This window comes from Aulonocara sp. 'chitande type north' Nkhata Bay, linkage group LG17, assembly GCF_057382095.1.
Source record: "Aulonocara sp. 'chitande type north' Nkhata Bay isolate Kocher_YH1m ecotype deep benthic linkage group LG17, A_spYH_male_GT1.1, whole genome shotgun sequence".
Classification (NCBI taxonomy): domain Eukaryota; kingdom Metazoa; phylum Chordata; class Actinopteri; order Cichliformes; family Cichlidae; genus Aulonocara; species Aulonocara sp. 'chitande type north' Nkhata Bay.
The window spans coordinates 35,225,851-35,240,998 of record NC_141360.1 but is presented as its reverse complement, the minus strand read 5'-3'; the positions used below and the strand labels follow the sequence as shown (position 1 = coordinate 35,240,998).

Below are 15,148 nucleotides of genomic sequence, written 5' to 3'. Positions count from 1 at the left end.
TTGTGTTTATTGGCCAAGTATATGTGCAGACACATACAGGGAATTTGGTTTTGGTAGATGGCGGCTCTCAAGCACAGCAATGTAAATCACACACACACACACAGCAATGTAAATCACACACACACACACACGTGTCTATATACACACATTACACATACATACACAAAGCATACACACAAAGCATACATAATCATGGCAGCACAAGAACAAGCTCTGAGTACAAGATCCATAGAGGCTGGGGTCTATCACACCAGGCAAGACCCCAGGTGCAGGCTCTGTAAAGATGCCCCTGAGACAATCCAGCACATAACAGCAGGGTGCAAGATGCTAGCAGGCAAGGCATACATGGAACGCCATAACCAAGTGGCCGGCATAGTGTACAGGAACATCTATGCCCAGTATAACCTGGAAGTCAAAATGGGAGATGCCCCCAAGGGTGATGGAGAATGACCGAGCTAAGATCCTGTGGGACTTCCAGATACAGACGGACAAAATGGTGGTGGCTAACCAACCGGACATAGTGGTGGTAGACAAAGAAGACGGCCGTAGTGATGGATGTAGCGGTTCCGAATGACAGCAACATCAGAAAGAAGGAACACGAGAAGCTTGAGAAATACCAAGGGCTCAGAGAAGAGCTCGAGAAGATGTGGAGGGTGAAGGTGACGGTGGTCCCAGTGGTAATTGGAGCACTAGGTGCGGTGACTCCCAAGCTAGGCGAGTGGCTCCAGCAAATCCCGGGAACAACATCAGAGATCTCTGTCCAGAAGAGCACAGTCCTAGGAACAGCAAAGATACTGCGCAGGACCCTCAAGCTCCTAGGCCTCTGGTAGAGGACCCAAGCTTGAAGGATTGACCGCCCACAGGGGCGAGTGGGGAATTTTAAAAATTTTTTATATATGCATTTCTATATATGTTTGTACATGTTTTAGTAAACCCCTGCACCCATTTCCCATTTTGCTTGCAAAATATACAGAAATGATTGGTAGCTTTTGCACAGTGTTGTACATCCACAAGGTTTCATAATGTAGAAATCACTCAAATATATGACATAGGGCAGTTTATTGAACTTGTAAATGAGTTAGGAGTCATTATGCATGACCTCAGTTTTTCTACACTCACAAAACCATAAAAGTTTGAACATTTATAATAATAATTTGCTGCTTCAACATTACATTCAAAGCTGTAAATTGTTATAGCTACATTTTGTTAAAAACACAGTATTTACATTAATTGTAATACACAAATTTTATATTTGGCATACTTACATTAATCTCATTTAATTTACAGGTTCTCAAGTGCTGATTAATGTGAATATTTAATCTCAAATAATTCACAACAAATCAAAAAGTAAATCAACCGTACAAAAAATGAAACATATCCAAACAATACCAAAGCTACCCATTCCCGCCCCCCAGCCAAAAACATTTTGCACAGGATTGAATTTATTAATATATTATGCCAAAAAAAATGTCTCCATTTTACAAAACAGTGTGAGATTTGCCTGCCACAGAACATTTACTTCACTGCAGCAATGCGATGTGGTTGTGCTGAGAAGTCAACTCACGTCCTCTTTTTAATTAAACAGAAAGTAGACGTCAACTGTACAAATATTTGTCAGTGATTAGCTTGTAAATATTTTCCCAACACAACATCATTCCTCATGTGTTTTAAGGTCACTGCTGACTGTGAAAATCTGCTCCAATTACTGCTTTGTCAAATAAAGACTTTAGAATAACAGTACAGGTCATAATGCGGATGACAAGCTATTGTTTGTGCTTTTCGAAAGTTGCGTCTTATCAGTAGGTTAAATATTCATTTAGATTTTCGGGTAAAGTTTATTATTTATTAGGAAAACAGGGAAAAAGAGACCCTTTTGCAGCTGAGCTTCTCCTATTTTCTTGATTCCAGGTCCCAGTTTAAAAAAAGAAAAAGAAAAAGGTTCTCGACAGCACATTGTTCAGTTTCCTTTGGCACATTACTCGATCCCCTCCCCCCCTCCCTGTTGTCATATACATCATGCAGGAGGAATAGGATGTGTTCACGTTAACGGCAATAGGCATTGTAAAAATTCCAGTTTGTGTTAGAAACTGCACCTACCTTTACCTATGTGTTTGGTCCAGACTCTTCTTGTCACTATGGGTAATTTTAGCAAGTCGCTGATTTAAAAATGTTCGAATTTCAGAAGAAAGAATGGCAGCAGAGTGGTTTCTTTAGATTTCAAATCACACTAAAAGTCTGCTGAGGTTTCAAATTGAATGTGACCACATGAAGTAAAACTGCTCTCATTATTGTGCCAAAGTTGCATTTGCCAGAGTTTCTGTATTACTGCATATTAATAACAAATATAAGGTCACAACTGCGGTCAAATTTGTAAAATCAACAACACTGTTATTAGATCTTTTGAATTCCATACATTTTTGTTAGTATCAGTTCAAAGTTTGAGGTTTTTGTACCATTGCTTATGTGGATATGAAAATAAGAACACACCGTACTACATCGTACTACACTTCAATGAAATGCATACTCGAGGCCTCTAGCACCTTTTTTTTTAGCCGTACAGTATACAAATATACTGAGCTGTTAAGGGGAAAAAAACGTGCAAGACTCACAGATAAAAGACTCTGTTTCCAATACTTAAGGCAAAACAATTCTCATATATACCAATATACATATATTTGAGATTATTACATCTATCAAAACTGTGTTTTTCTAGAGTGTTCGGTAAACGTGTGGTGTTACAACTGACTGTGGTGAGCTATTGTATGTACTAGAGCTAAAAGTGCAGAACGACCAAGTCAAAGTCAATGCAATGCCCTCTAGTAAATACAAAAGAAACTTTATCTGCCAGCTTTTCAGTTTCTAGACTGCCTGTTAATGTGTAGGCTTGTGTCTTTTACTGGAGTGTAGGTCAGGAATGCCAAATTGAATGTCTCTAAAAAAAAGTGAGTGCCATGTAGAAAAGTGCAAAATATGCCAGTTTTTTTTCTTCCCACCATCTCCTTTCGTGTGCTCTGTAACCAGCACCTATAGCTGAGACACCTTCCTGGGCAGAGGCCTCGGTCTGGGGACTCGAGGGTCGGCGGTTCCATCCAACTTCATGCTGCCTGTGCGGAGCTGGTGAGGTTTGGGCGGCAGGGCTGGGGGGTCCGTCTGTGGGGGAATGGAGAGACTGTGGGGAAGCGGCACGGGCCTGCGGGGGTTGTTCCTCTCGTACACACTGTAGGGTGGCGGTGTCTTGTTCTCTCTGCGGATGGGCTCGTCCGAGCTACTGGAGACAGAGTTTGGCAAGGTGGTAGGTGGAGGCAGTTGGTGGGGCGGATGGTCACCTGTGGGGAGCTCGGTTCCTGAAGCTTCGGACACACTACAGCGACTGAGGGAGGATATGCCGCTGCTGTAGCTGCCGGACAGGACTGGGGAGTTGGAGACCAGACTGGCAGATTGGCACTCAGTGGGCGAAGGGGTGAAAGGTGGCACTGTGGTCTAGATTGAAGAATAGGAGACTTTATTTAAAAATACTGTAGTTCACTGCACAAAGAAATAGCTTTACCAGTACGGGACATGGATATCATCAACAACAGTGATACTACTACCAAATCAAATCAATCTTTAGTATCTGTGTTTTTGTACAAAAATAAAAATCGAAGTGGTTTAGAGATTATAGGGAAAATAGTATTACGAAAAATGCAATATGTCATTTGTTGCTATTCATCAAAAGTTTGTATTTGCCTGTCTTGATGCACACTCAGTCATCCAAGTCCCAAAAAGTTCATTCTGTTCACCTGAAAACACTACACCCACATGAAAAGAATCAACTTTTTGGGATTTGTATGTACCTATTTTTAAGACCTTCTAAGGCCCAGAAGAGTTTTGAATTCTGACCCGACACATAAAACACAACTTCAATAAGGCATACTTTCTTCTGCACATGACTGTATAAGCCCTATAATGGATCCTTGAGGTACACCATAGGCAATCTGGGGAGCAGATGGGAAGTTCCCATTCCTATAACTCCTAATAAACAGAAAATGATCTTAAATGTTTGCGTACACTAAACCCACAATGACTGACGTCAGAATAGCTACAGACAGAATAAGAGGTGAAGCTGTTGTGAAACTTGTAATCAGAGTGAAAACAAGCATTATTTTACTTTTAGACTTTTTTAATAAGGATATCAAAATATTAGCTGTTCGCCAGATTATTAATTACAAAGATTCGCTCTGTTTCTTTGTCTGATATGAAAGAACTTTTAAGCAGTTCCTAAATTAAAAAAACAAACAAACAAACAAACAAACAAAAAACACCCTTTTGAAAAGAAAGTCACCTCTGGAAGAAAAAAGTCACAAGAAAACTGATAAGATCTTGTGATATATATTGTGTGAAATTTCTTTTGGTAAACAATTAACTGGGCAATTAAAATATAATAACAGACAAACAGAAGATTGGGTTTTTGTTTTTTATAAATAAAAAAAAACAAAAACTGACCACCTTCAACTTCAGTGATTTTTTTTTCTTCTTTTTTTTTAAATTTCATTTGAATTACGGAGCCTGGAAGCAGAGTATTACTGAAGAGGAAATTAAAAAGTATAACAATAAAAAAAAAACAAAAGAATATATATAGTGATATTTTTGAGGATCTTCATCCCACGTATAACTGATAATTCATCTAGTAACACTTTCTAATAACCAATATTAAATAACACAAAAATAAGCACACTCAACACTTTTTTTCCCATGTCAATTACCATCACCATGAAATAACCTCCATGCTGGGGTTATGTTTCCCTCCGAAATGAACAAAACCTTAAGTGCATGACAAAAATATTTTGTAAATTACATATGTCATATAAGTTTTGTCTTAATTATCATGAGTCGCTTGTGATAACCACTTAACCTGTTGACCCCTCCCCCCCACTACGCTGGCTAAAACACGTGTGCTAACACAGCTGTGTGGCAACAATGAATAACCTTAAAAATGTAGTCTGTGAACAGAATGAGAGGACAAGTTTTCTTCACTCCATCAACTGGGCCTGTGCACCGAGACGAAAAAACACAATATGCTGCACTTCCCTCCAACAAAAATCAGATCACTCATCAAAATGTTTTTCTAAGCAATTACACCACACTGCCATTATATCTGCTGAAAATAATTGGATCTAGTGAAGTATACAGTTGATCAGTAAGGTTGCATTGTTCCTGCCACAGGGGCATGCACAAAGAGATGTATTTGACATGCACGACTGCACAAGCCTTTTCACATTTGTCCGAGCATGATAAAATCTGTATATTTAATACAATCCTGACAAGTACTTTAAACTCCTGACCCAGTTTTCCACCTCTGGAGATGAGTAAGTGCAGCCCTGTCAGACTTGCACCATGTGTTTTCTGCAGGTTCACTGCAGTCCTGGGGTTTGTGGTCTGGTAATAGGCCTCTGGCTGATGACTGATGTGTGCGTTTGGCATGGGTGCGCTCATGTGCCAGATAATGGGGCCCACTGGAGGTCCACAGAGGATCCATCTCAAGCTGTGCCGAGATGGGCACTCGGCACTTCGCTACAGGCTTCTTCTATCGCCACATCGAGCATGCACGCAAACAAACGTGCCAACACACTTTGCCACACACAAATCTGATTGACAGAGCATGCTGAGCGCCAAGCTGTCACTCACACTTTGGTATCCAGTGTCTCGCTCTCTCTCTTTCTGTTTCATACACAAGTGGTGGGAAACGCACACAAACAGCCACATACGTGGCAGTTGTCACATGTGAGGAGACATCACACCTGTGACGATGCTGGGAGCTCAGCACTCCCGCTTGTGACAAATAAGATAGCAGCTAGCAGAAGACTAGACAGCTTTTCAAAACAACTTTTTACCCTCATTAAGAGCTCCCTCACTGCTTAGTTAAACTTTCCCAGATTTCTTCTGCATTTGCAGACTGGTATTAAGATGATCATCAATAAATCCGAGCTTAAAAACAAATTGAGGTTTATCTATAGATAAACTTTGGGGTCAGAGACAATAAAAAAAACAAAACAAAAAACAAAACAAAAAAAACAACCTCTTTTAAAACTTTCTTTCTTTCAAGATGTTGAGGGGAACATTCACTGCAGCACAAAGAGGTCTCGTCACTTTAATAGTAAAGGAAAAACAGACACAACAAATAGGGTTCAGGCATTGAAATTTAAAAGGAATCCCGGCTATTAAGACATGTTTGCACTAAAATGTGTACTGTGCTTTCAGTAATAATGTGGTATTAAAATACGCCAAATGTTTTCCTTTTAAGCACATTTTGAAAATTGTCAACCAGTACTTTGTTTTTATCCTAATCTAAACTATCAGTCACACAAGGACGCGAAAGTGGGGGGAAAACTACTGGTGTCTATGTGGCAACTGCTTGCCAATGGCAACTGCGACGGTGACTGAGAGCGCTTGTTGTAAAGAGCTCAATTTTATAGCAGCAGCTATCCATGGTATCACATAACCGCATGCTAAAGACATTAATAGAATTTGAATTTTTATTATACAGTGAAATTACAATATCGTTATTTTTACATTCTCCATGATTCACAGTGCACCAAAACTTTGAAGCTGTAGGTCTTAATCCAGATGTTCTTTGGTCCTTTGTTAGCCTCCATGACCAGTATAGTGCTGGTCTACCAAGTTGTAACCAGGTCATTAATAGGTGAGTTAATTAATACCGTTGCTACACTATAAAAAACAAAACAGGTTAGCTGAAACGAAAGCGCCAATACTGCTGACAACCAATACATGTCATCGTCCCAGAATGCATTGTGTGCGCAAAAACATGGCCGCTTCCACAGCTCCAAAATAGTTTTAAAAAACAAAGATTTAATGAACAACAAAAAAATTGTAGTTATTCTCAAATATGTAGTATTTTTTATGTAGTGGAGATAATTTGATAATTTTAGAGTAACCTGTCATAATAGTCGGGGTTCCTTTTAAATTCACTGACAGATCACTCCATCTGGTTTTGCATATTTTTGACAAGCACGCAGAGTGACATCGTCGTAGAGCTTGAATTCTAACTCAGAGTATAACAGTTGGTTTCTACCAGGTGTAGAGTTACTTAATACACTGTATGCCCTCTAGCCAGTCCCATTTTTTTTGGACACTTTGGGACAGGTGTGACATGAAAGCTACAAAAACTTACATGAAACTACATGAAAACCATTAACAGTGCTGGAGCTGTTAATGGTTTCACTGAACAGTAATACAAAGCTCCCCCAGTCTCATGGCTGACACAGAGTAGAATAAAGACCCTGCAGCTGGTTAGCTAGAGGATACCAGTACGGGAAAAAGATCTCGAGGCTGCTGCTAAACGTCTGTCAGGCTGATTATGAATATGATTTCAACTTGCCGACAGATGAAGCTCAGTCGGACCGGGTCTTTCCCAGTTGGGCTCAGTCGGTGTTTACAGTGAGCAGATTAAGGGACAGCTTTACAAACAGTCTGTGCCAGCGGGGAAAAAAATAATTTTCTTTAAAAAAAACTCTTGGTGTTAAAAAGCTACTGTTGGGATTTACTAAGTGTAAGCCTTGGGACTGAAAGGCATGGACACAGGTATTTTTGCAGCTAATGTTATTGCATTCGTGCCCCAAATGATCCATCCACCTAAAAAAAAAAAAAATCGAGTCTTTTTAAATTCTCTTGTACATAAAAACTCAGTTGGTGAGATTTTGCTTATGATAAAAGAATTGTAGCTGAGATGGAACAATCCAGATACATTTTTATTTCACATCATTAGCATAACAATAAAAATACCAATACTTTCATTTTTACTTTTTTCTGTCCAAAATTATTCATGCCTCTCATTTCTTCAGTATCAGGGAAATTGCCGTTGACAGCACAGATATTTTCGCACACCCAGACTGTGCTCCGGATTTCTCTACAGGCAAAAAAACTAAGCTATGTCGATTTCTAGAGCATTTCTGGGAGCTATAAACTGAAGGGAGTTGGTAGAAACATTGTCAGCTCATGGTCCCATGGTTTTTCAACAAATGGGCCTGGAAACCTTGCAAAAGTGAGTAGAATCGTGAAACAGGACCAGTATATAAAGCTTCTCAACAAAAATACGAAGGAGTTTTCCAAAAAACCTGCTCTAGGGCAGCAAGAACTAACAACCATGTTCATGCCAACGAACTCAAAAAAACATTAAAGACCTCGAGAAGGTGGTTAAAGAGAAGTTGGCTAAAACCCCTGTGGTGACAGGAACAATGTGATCATCTACAAGAAGTATTTGGAGGAATAATCGGAACTGTATACTAAGAAAGGGTATGAATAATTCTGGAGTATCAAATACTAAAAGTTATTAAGTACAATGGTTAACAAAATTCTTAGACCTTACCTGTGATAAAAACAAAACAAATATTTTCAAAATCTGTCAAAAACATGTTTAAAATTAAAAATGACATTTTTATTTATTGGGCAAATAAACTGAATTCCTATTTTTACAAATTTGAGCTATCCCACTCAAGTTCTCCGAGGAGTCAGATATTAATCAAGCGTAACATTCAACCATCAAACTATTTTTTTGGTTAAAGATTCTAAGTAAATAACTGCAATTTGGCATTCTAATCAAAAATTAATGCGCTTTCCTATTTTTCCTGCTTTTTTTTTGGTAAAACACTCCATTTAAAATTAGATGGATAAAAAATGTCATATTTTAGTATTCAAAGTATCACTTTGATTAAAAATGTGAATAGTGGTTGATTTAAAAACCATAAACTGGGGGTTGGTCTAATAAATTTGTTAAGCACTGAAAATTGATCATTCATGTGACTGTACTTCCTGAAACCTTATGTCACCTTCTTGTATTATTGTGCAAGAAAACATTTCAAAAAACATAAAAAATAGGAAGAAATAAAATCTAAAAAAAAAAAACCCCAAAAAAAACCAAGATTGGTATTTGTGGAAATTTCGCTTTCAGAGCATTTTTTCTTAAACCCTGGACAGTCGTAAAGTGTTTTCGTCTGAATGGGTTGTTAAGTTTGTTGTATAGCAGACTGCCTCTGCTCCTCTCTGACCGTCGAATACTGTAATCCGGTGTTTAGGTGTGTCTTATCCTGCCCTATTGAGTTTCAGCTACAGTAGTTGTTAACACTATGACCAGCTTAAGCAGGGTCAGGCTGTCTCAGCAAAGTAAGGAGAAACGTAAAAAAGAAAAGGAAAAAAAAGGAACTAACCTTTTGCGGTGATCTGGATGTGGGAACAGGAGACTGTGACCTCATGTTTTTAGCCGAGGAGCCTGGCAGATGAGAGAGAGAGAGAGGGGTAAAATAAAAATTAGAGAAGTGTTTTCTTCCATTCACAAGGATGACACAGCATGAGTCATGCAAACATACACACTTGGAGCAAAGAGGGGGCAGTGGCTTAAAGCGTCAATGAGTCAAAATAAGTGCTGATGTGCTGCAGGTCCTTTGGACTGCCTTAAGCTGTTTTTACATCCAACAGCTGTTACTGCACTATGCAGAGAGGGCAGAAAAAGAAAAACACTCCATCTGCTTATTATGCTGCTGGGCAGTGCAATACATCAGGAAACACCAGGGAATAAGTCAACACGGGTGCATCTTTAAATAAGTAAATAACTAAAAGAGAGTTTGAGCTGTTGGTGGGGGGAAAACTGTTGTTGAAATGTAATGACATGCATTTGTCAAGGGGATTGAAAGAAAAAAAACCAGAAAAAAAACAAGAAACTTGGAATTGACTGGAATTTTAATTGGCATTAACTTCAGCCATCTAGAAATTCCACAGAGAGTTCCACACTTGTTCACACGTGAACCAAACATCTTACAGAGGGAAATATCAGCAACTGAAGACTGTTAGTGAAGGAAATGCTGCTGCCACTGTAAGAGCAGAAGGACAGGAAACAGTGCCTCAGATGGAAAATGCTTTAGTAAGAAAAAGCGGTGTAAGCACCGGGTGTCAAAAGTCAGACTGGAAAATTAGTACCATTCGTCACTGGAGCACTTTCTTGGATCAGCTTTTTTTTTTTCCTTTTACCTGAGTACGGTGGCCTAGGAGGTACAGGAGGGCATAGCATTCTGCCACCAGAGTCAGAGGAGTGTGGCATACCCTCTTTGACACTGTCTAGGCTCCAACTACTGGGAGCGGGCCTCACTTTAGAGTACACAAAAACATGACATGTCACATGACAAGGTATGGGTTACACAGGATAACATGAGAACACAGTGAAATGTTGCACATTTAAATGGATGGTATGATTGTTGACAACATATTGAGTGCGATCTGATGACGACCACAAGTTAAACTGCAAAGTGTTTGCTGAGTTTAGAGCACAGAGACAATTTCAACCATTTAAAGATCCCAAAAGAAGAAATTATCAATCAGCTGCTTGTGATGAGCGATCAGATGCAACATGACTTCCATCTGCCAAAATAGAACAGTTTGGATTATTACACATGACAGAATTCACTCCTCATCATTTCTTCGGGGGATGGAAAAATGTGATGCCACATACTTCAGGATTTAGCAAATCCTCCATGAGAGACTCATGACATTTGCAAGGGTTGTTGCTCATAACAAGTCCTGATTAGGCAATTTTTTTCAGAGTTTTTGATTGGTCTAAAATTATCCCAAAAAAGCTGTGTTTTGAACTCTGATTGTTGTTTATCTAGTGTTCTGTTTTAAGGAGCTTGTGGCCAGCCAGCTTCAAAATGGCATTGCCACTTTTTTTGGGGTCTGGCCTTCTTTTGTTGCCACACTGAATTACCTCCAGCCTTTTGAAAGCTTCACTGTCTTCAACTGACCAAATGCAATCTAGTGATAATTTCTGGTGCGTCCTGTACAATTGTGATTGTGCTGATTGCACATGTTGGCATCAAAAATGTTTGAAATCTTAGCCTAAAAATCAAAAACCTTATCAGAATGAAATAGATCTGCTTTAGTCACATCTTGACCGCTTGCAGGGCTCCTGTTATTTTTAGATCCTCTCCTGACCACTTGCACACGTCCATCTGTGATTTCACCATGGACCTCTAACTTGATACTTGCTGTATCAAACTGACTCAAACTTCATGTTGAAAAATCATGTCTTCAACCCAGAAACCAAAGAGAAATCTTCAATGAAATAGTCCCCATAGCCCTAGTCTGAAAGCAGCTTGGGCAATGTTTAGAAACACAACCAGGAGCATGCTTGCTCAACATTTACTGAGTTGTGCACTCTGAATTTGTCATCTGGGGTCAGAATGCAAACAAAGTTCTTCTTTAATGTCTGGAGGCATTTGAGTTAGATCATTCACTAACTTTGCATTAAAGGGTAACCTTGGGGCAGATTTACTAAGGCATTTTGCCAGTACAAACTGGGTTTTTGCTGTCGGTGCGTTGTGAGTGAGTACTTAGGTCACAGTTTCGAAAGTTGTGGTAGGCCTCAACTCAACTCTGGACTCAACTACTGAGCAGCCCTTTAACAAAAAATAAAGCAAAACAATATTCCTCTAATTTTATATTATAAACAACACTTTCCAGAGTCAGAAATAAAGGTTCATCGCGGATAATGCCACTTGTTCACTCGCAGGTTTCGTGTTAATTCTAACACCTTTTACTACGTTATGTGCCTGTAGGTGTCTCGACACCATATTGTGCATCTCTCGCTGCATTATTTACAGATCACAGCTGAATCACATGGAAAGGTGTGCGTTTGTGTGCAAGTCACAAGGAAGCTACCGCATCCCCGCTCTTTACTCTTTTTTTTTAAGGTGTCTTTTCTGCAAATCCTCAATAATTATATAAAGGAACTGCTCTGAGAGTTGTTCTTTTTTATTTTGCTGCAAGAAACGGCAATAACTGTTTAAGTATTTTGAAATTATAATTGAGGCTGTTAACATTCTGCCTCAAATGGAAGGTATACCCAGAAAATACAAGACATGTGCATCTCCCTTTATCTGTGCTGAGCTAAATCACAACGAGTGGGCCGAACTAATCCATATGCGCTCGTACAGGAATGTCACATGTGTCCATCAGTACTGTAGGGATAGTACCTGCTCTTTTTTTCACTCTTTCAGAATGATGGATTAGAAAACGCTATAATCTAGTCTGTGTGTATGTGAGTGTTTATGTGTGTGTTTGTATCCCGAGGCCAGAAGCAGTTGTGTGGAAACAAATAAAAATGCCTTCAGTCAATCTGTGGCCAAACTGTGACACACACATACCGCATGTCTGGACAGATAAAATGCTACTCTGTACAGTAGCATAAGCATCAATGGAGAGAGCTTTGTGTGTGTGTATGATTGGGGTTTGTGCTTATTTTGTAAAACACAAGCAAGATTTTAGAAATCACTAAATTTCAGACAGCACAGAGATGTTTCCAAAAAACAAAGGCGCGGAAATAGTGGGATAGTTTTTCGTTACCTCCGCCAAGATTTTCTGTTTGCTATTGTTTGTCTGTGTGCAATTCTGTCTGTCAACAAAATAGCGCAAAAACTTTCTGAATGAATCCCGATAAAACTTTGTAGTGGGGGAGAGTGAGGTCACATTAACGATCCATTAAAATTTGGTTTACATCCACTAAGGTCTTTGAGGTCAATTTAATGGTTAATTGGTTGAAAATTGACAAAAATCTTATCAATTACATCACATTTGACCTCTGCCCTCTCCATATATTATTATATATGACCTCCCATATTATTGATCTGTGATAATAATGCTATATAGAGCAATTTAAAGCTATGTTTCATACTGCCATTGTTTGTATTGACAGCATATAGGGAATGATATATAGGGATTCTAAATATTACATTAGTTTGGAACTCTGACTTTGTCTTCAAGGTTAAATGATATATGAGAATTCTAAATGTCACATTATAGTTTGCATCCAAATATCATGTCACCTTTGACCTCTGACCTCACTTTCATATTTCATATCTGTCTTTCTTTCAAGTTGGCCCTAAAATCTGTCTCTTTAAAGCAGGTTTTGTTAAGAGAAAGAATGAGCTGCCTAGTTAGTTACTTAATAGGTACATTACCCATTACCTGCTCCTGCATTATAATAAAGCTTAGTTTGAAAGGACAGAATCATAAAGTGAAGAACATTTAGCTCTTTTCAGCTGTCGTTGTGTTTTCTAAAATGCCCTGTTTAAATTTTTGTTGCGTTGCATCTCAGGGCCACCATAGAATCAGAAATAAACCATTTCTGAATCGACAATAAGAAACAGAGCATCAAAAAATGTGTTTAATGCAAAAGAGCGACTACGTGAGATAGCATCGTTTCCCTGGAAGGAGAGGGAACACTTGAAGGACATAAGAAATATGTTAAACAAAGTGTTTTTACCTTTATCTGGCGCTGAGAGGTTGGGGTCACTCCTCGGTAAAGTGGTATCGCCTATCTGATGAGCAGGGGCTCTCTGCACAAGGAAGAAGTTGTCCAAATTATTGTCTAGCACATACTGCACAGAATTGTATTTGTAACAGAATCACGGACCTGAAAAGCAAAAAGCATTGGGACAAATTTAACAGAACAGGATAAAAGAAGAAGAGTAACGAAGAAAGGCTGCTGTGCGTGACCTTCATAGCAGAGATTTGGATTTTGCAGAAGTGGGTGAACCCTCTCCGCACCTTTCCATACCCCCCCAAAAAAGAAAACCTATAAATAAGGTACCTTATTCTTAGTCTCTTGCTCTAATTACAGTAAATGATACAAGCGATCAATGTCTCTAATAATCAATATTCCATTAGCAGCTAATAGCGAGTCTTTCATTGCTGTCAGGTTGGAAATAATTGTTCGCCTCCCTAACATCAATACCTCCAAACTTCAAATGACTCAACACAAACAGGGGGAAGAAAAACAGGTGAACAGTGACAGGCACTGACCGCAAGAGATGAATGGCCTTGAAAGGCAAACATTATTTTTCTCTTATCGTGGCTTTGTCACTGCAGATGGAGTGTGTGATTGTGTTACAGTCTGTCCTTCATCGAGAAAAGAAGCTGCAATATCATAGCGTTCGTGTCGGCTCTTGTTGTTGTTGTAGCATTAGTTGGCTGTAAAGGATTTTTATTTATTTTATCTTTCTTGCTAACAGGAAAAAAGTGAGCTGGACTGTTTGGCTTTAATAAAACATGAGTAACATCAGCAGCTCTTGAAAAACTGCACTTCTATGCTACGAATAGCCTTACGGCGTGTGCCCTCATCCGGAAGCCTTTTTTTTTTGACAGTCACTCATTGAAATATATTGTACATTGCAAAGGTGACCTTGTTTTCTGCCCCAGTATGCACCTTACGTGTGGCTGCAGTGCTGGACAAATATAGACCCTGCTTCTTCTTTGCCTTTTTTGTTAAAATCAGGCAGCCACACACTTGGATGACAGGTTGTGCCATGAGCAGGACTAATAGCAAAAGAACCATCTGTAAGGGCCACAACTGAAAGAAAAATTACTATTCCTCCATTCATTACCCTCCTAAGAAAAAATAAATAAATAGCACACTCACTTCAGCCAAAACCACCAGTTTTGAGCGTGGCGTCTATTAAGTTAGGTAGCAGTGGTCAACCCTGCAGTGCTTCACAGTGTTCGGGAATGAAAAACAGCACCATAGCTGCTGAATTCAACCAAAAAACTGACCCAGAATTCAAGAGTGGAGTGATATAAGCTCCAGTAGATTATGTTATCGGTTTTCTCACCGCTGTAATCCTCAGCTTTTGCCCGCTGTTAGTGGCGCATGAAACGGGATTTCAAGCTCGGTGGCTGGATGCCTCTTGCCGAAAAATTCCCCCATCGGCACTGCAGCCTAGTTGTCATGTAAGTACACAGTGGCGCCGTTGACTTTATGAACCTAAACTTATTTTTTCAGATAGTTCATGCTGGATGTTCATGTTTTTCAAGTTAACACTGTGAGGTTGGGAACCTTCACTTTCAGACACAAGCCTTAATCTCCTCCCCTGTAACTCTGTAGCTATCTCTCGCTTACTTTTATAAATATGCCAACCTCCTTACTTGATACCTAATCCAAGTTTAATATAAGTATCTACCACTGTAATAGTATATACAACAATCTGGGATAACACTGTGATCACCTGCTCAATATTATGTTGGTCCCTGCCTTTGCCCTTACCTATTAAGGCATGGACTCCACTAGACCCCTGAAGCTATGCTGTGGTATCTGCACCGAGATGTTACAAAC

General features: G+C 39.3%; 1 protein-coding gene across 4 annotated transcripts in view; it reads right to left on the bottom strand.

Annotated features, from left to right (window-relative positions):
* Window positions 1-1,050: 1,050 nt before the first annotated feature.
* dock4b (dedicator of cytokinesis 4b) overlaps window positions 1,051-15,148 on the bottom strand; it is a 138,007-nt gene continuing 123,909 nt past the window's right edge. For 3 of the 4 annotated variants that reach the window (XM_086268196.1, XM_086268197.1, XM_086268198.1), the window contains 4 exons: window positions 13,304-13,376; window positions 10,018-10,134; window positions 9,201-9,262; window positions 1,051-3,480 (listed from right to left, as the gene is read on the bottom strand). In XM_086268196.1, coding sequence (XP_086124322.1) covers window positions 3,025-3,480; window positions 9,201-9,262; window positions 10,018-10,134; window positions 13,304-13,376 — 708 coding nt within the window. In that variant the 3' untranslated portion in view covers window positions 1,051-3,024. The remainder of the gene's footprint in view (window positions 3,481-9,200; window positions 9,263-10,017; window positions 10,135-13,303; window positions 13,377-15,148) is intronic. The other variant, XM_086268199.1, reaches the window with a different exon arrangement.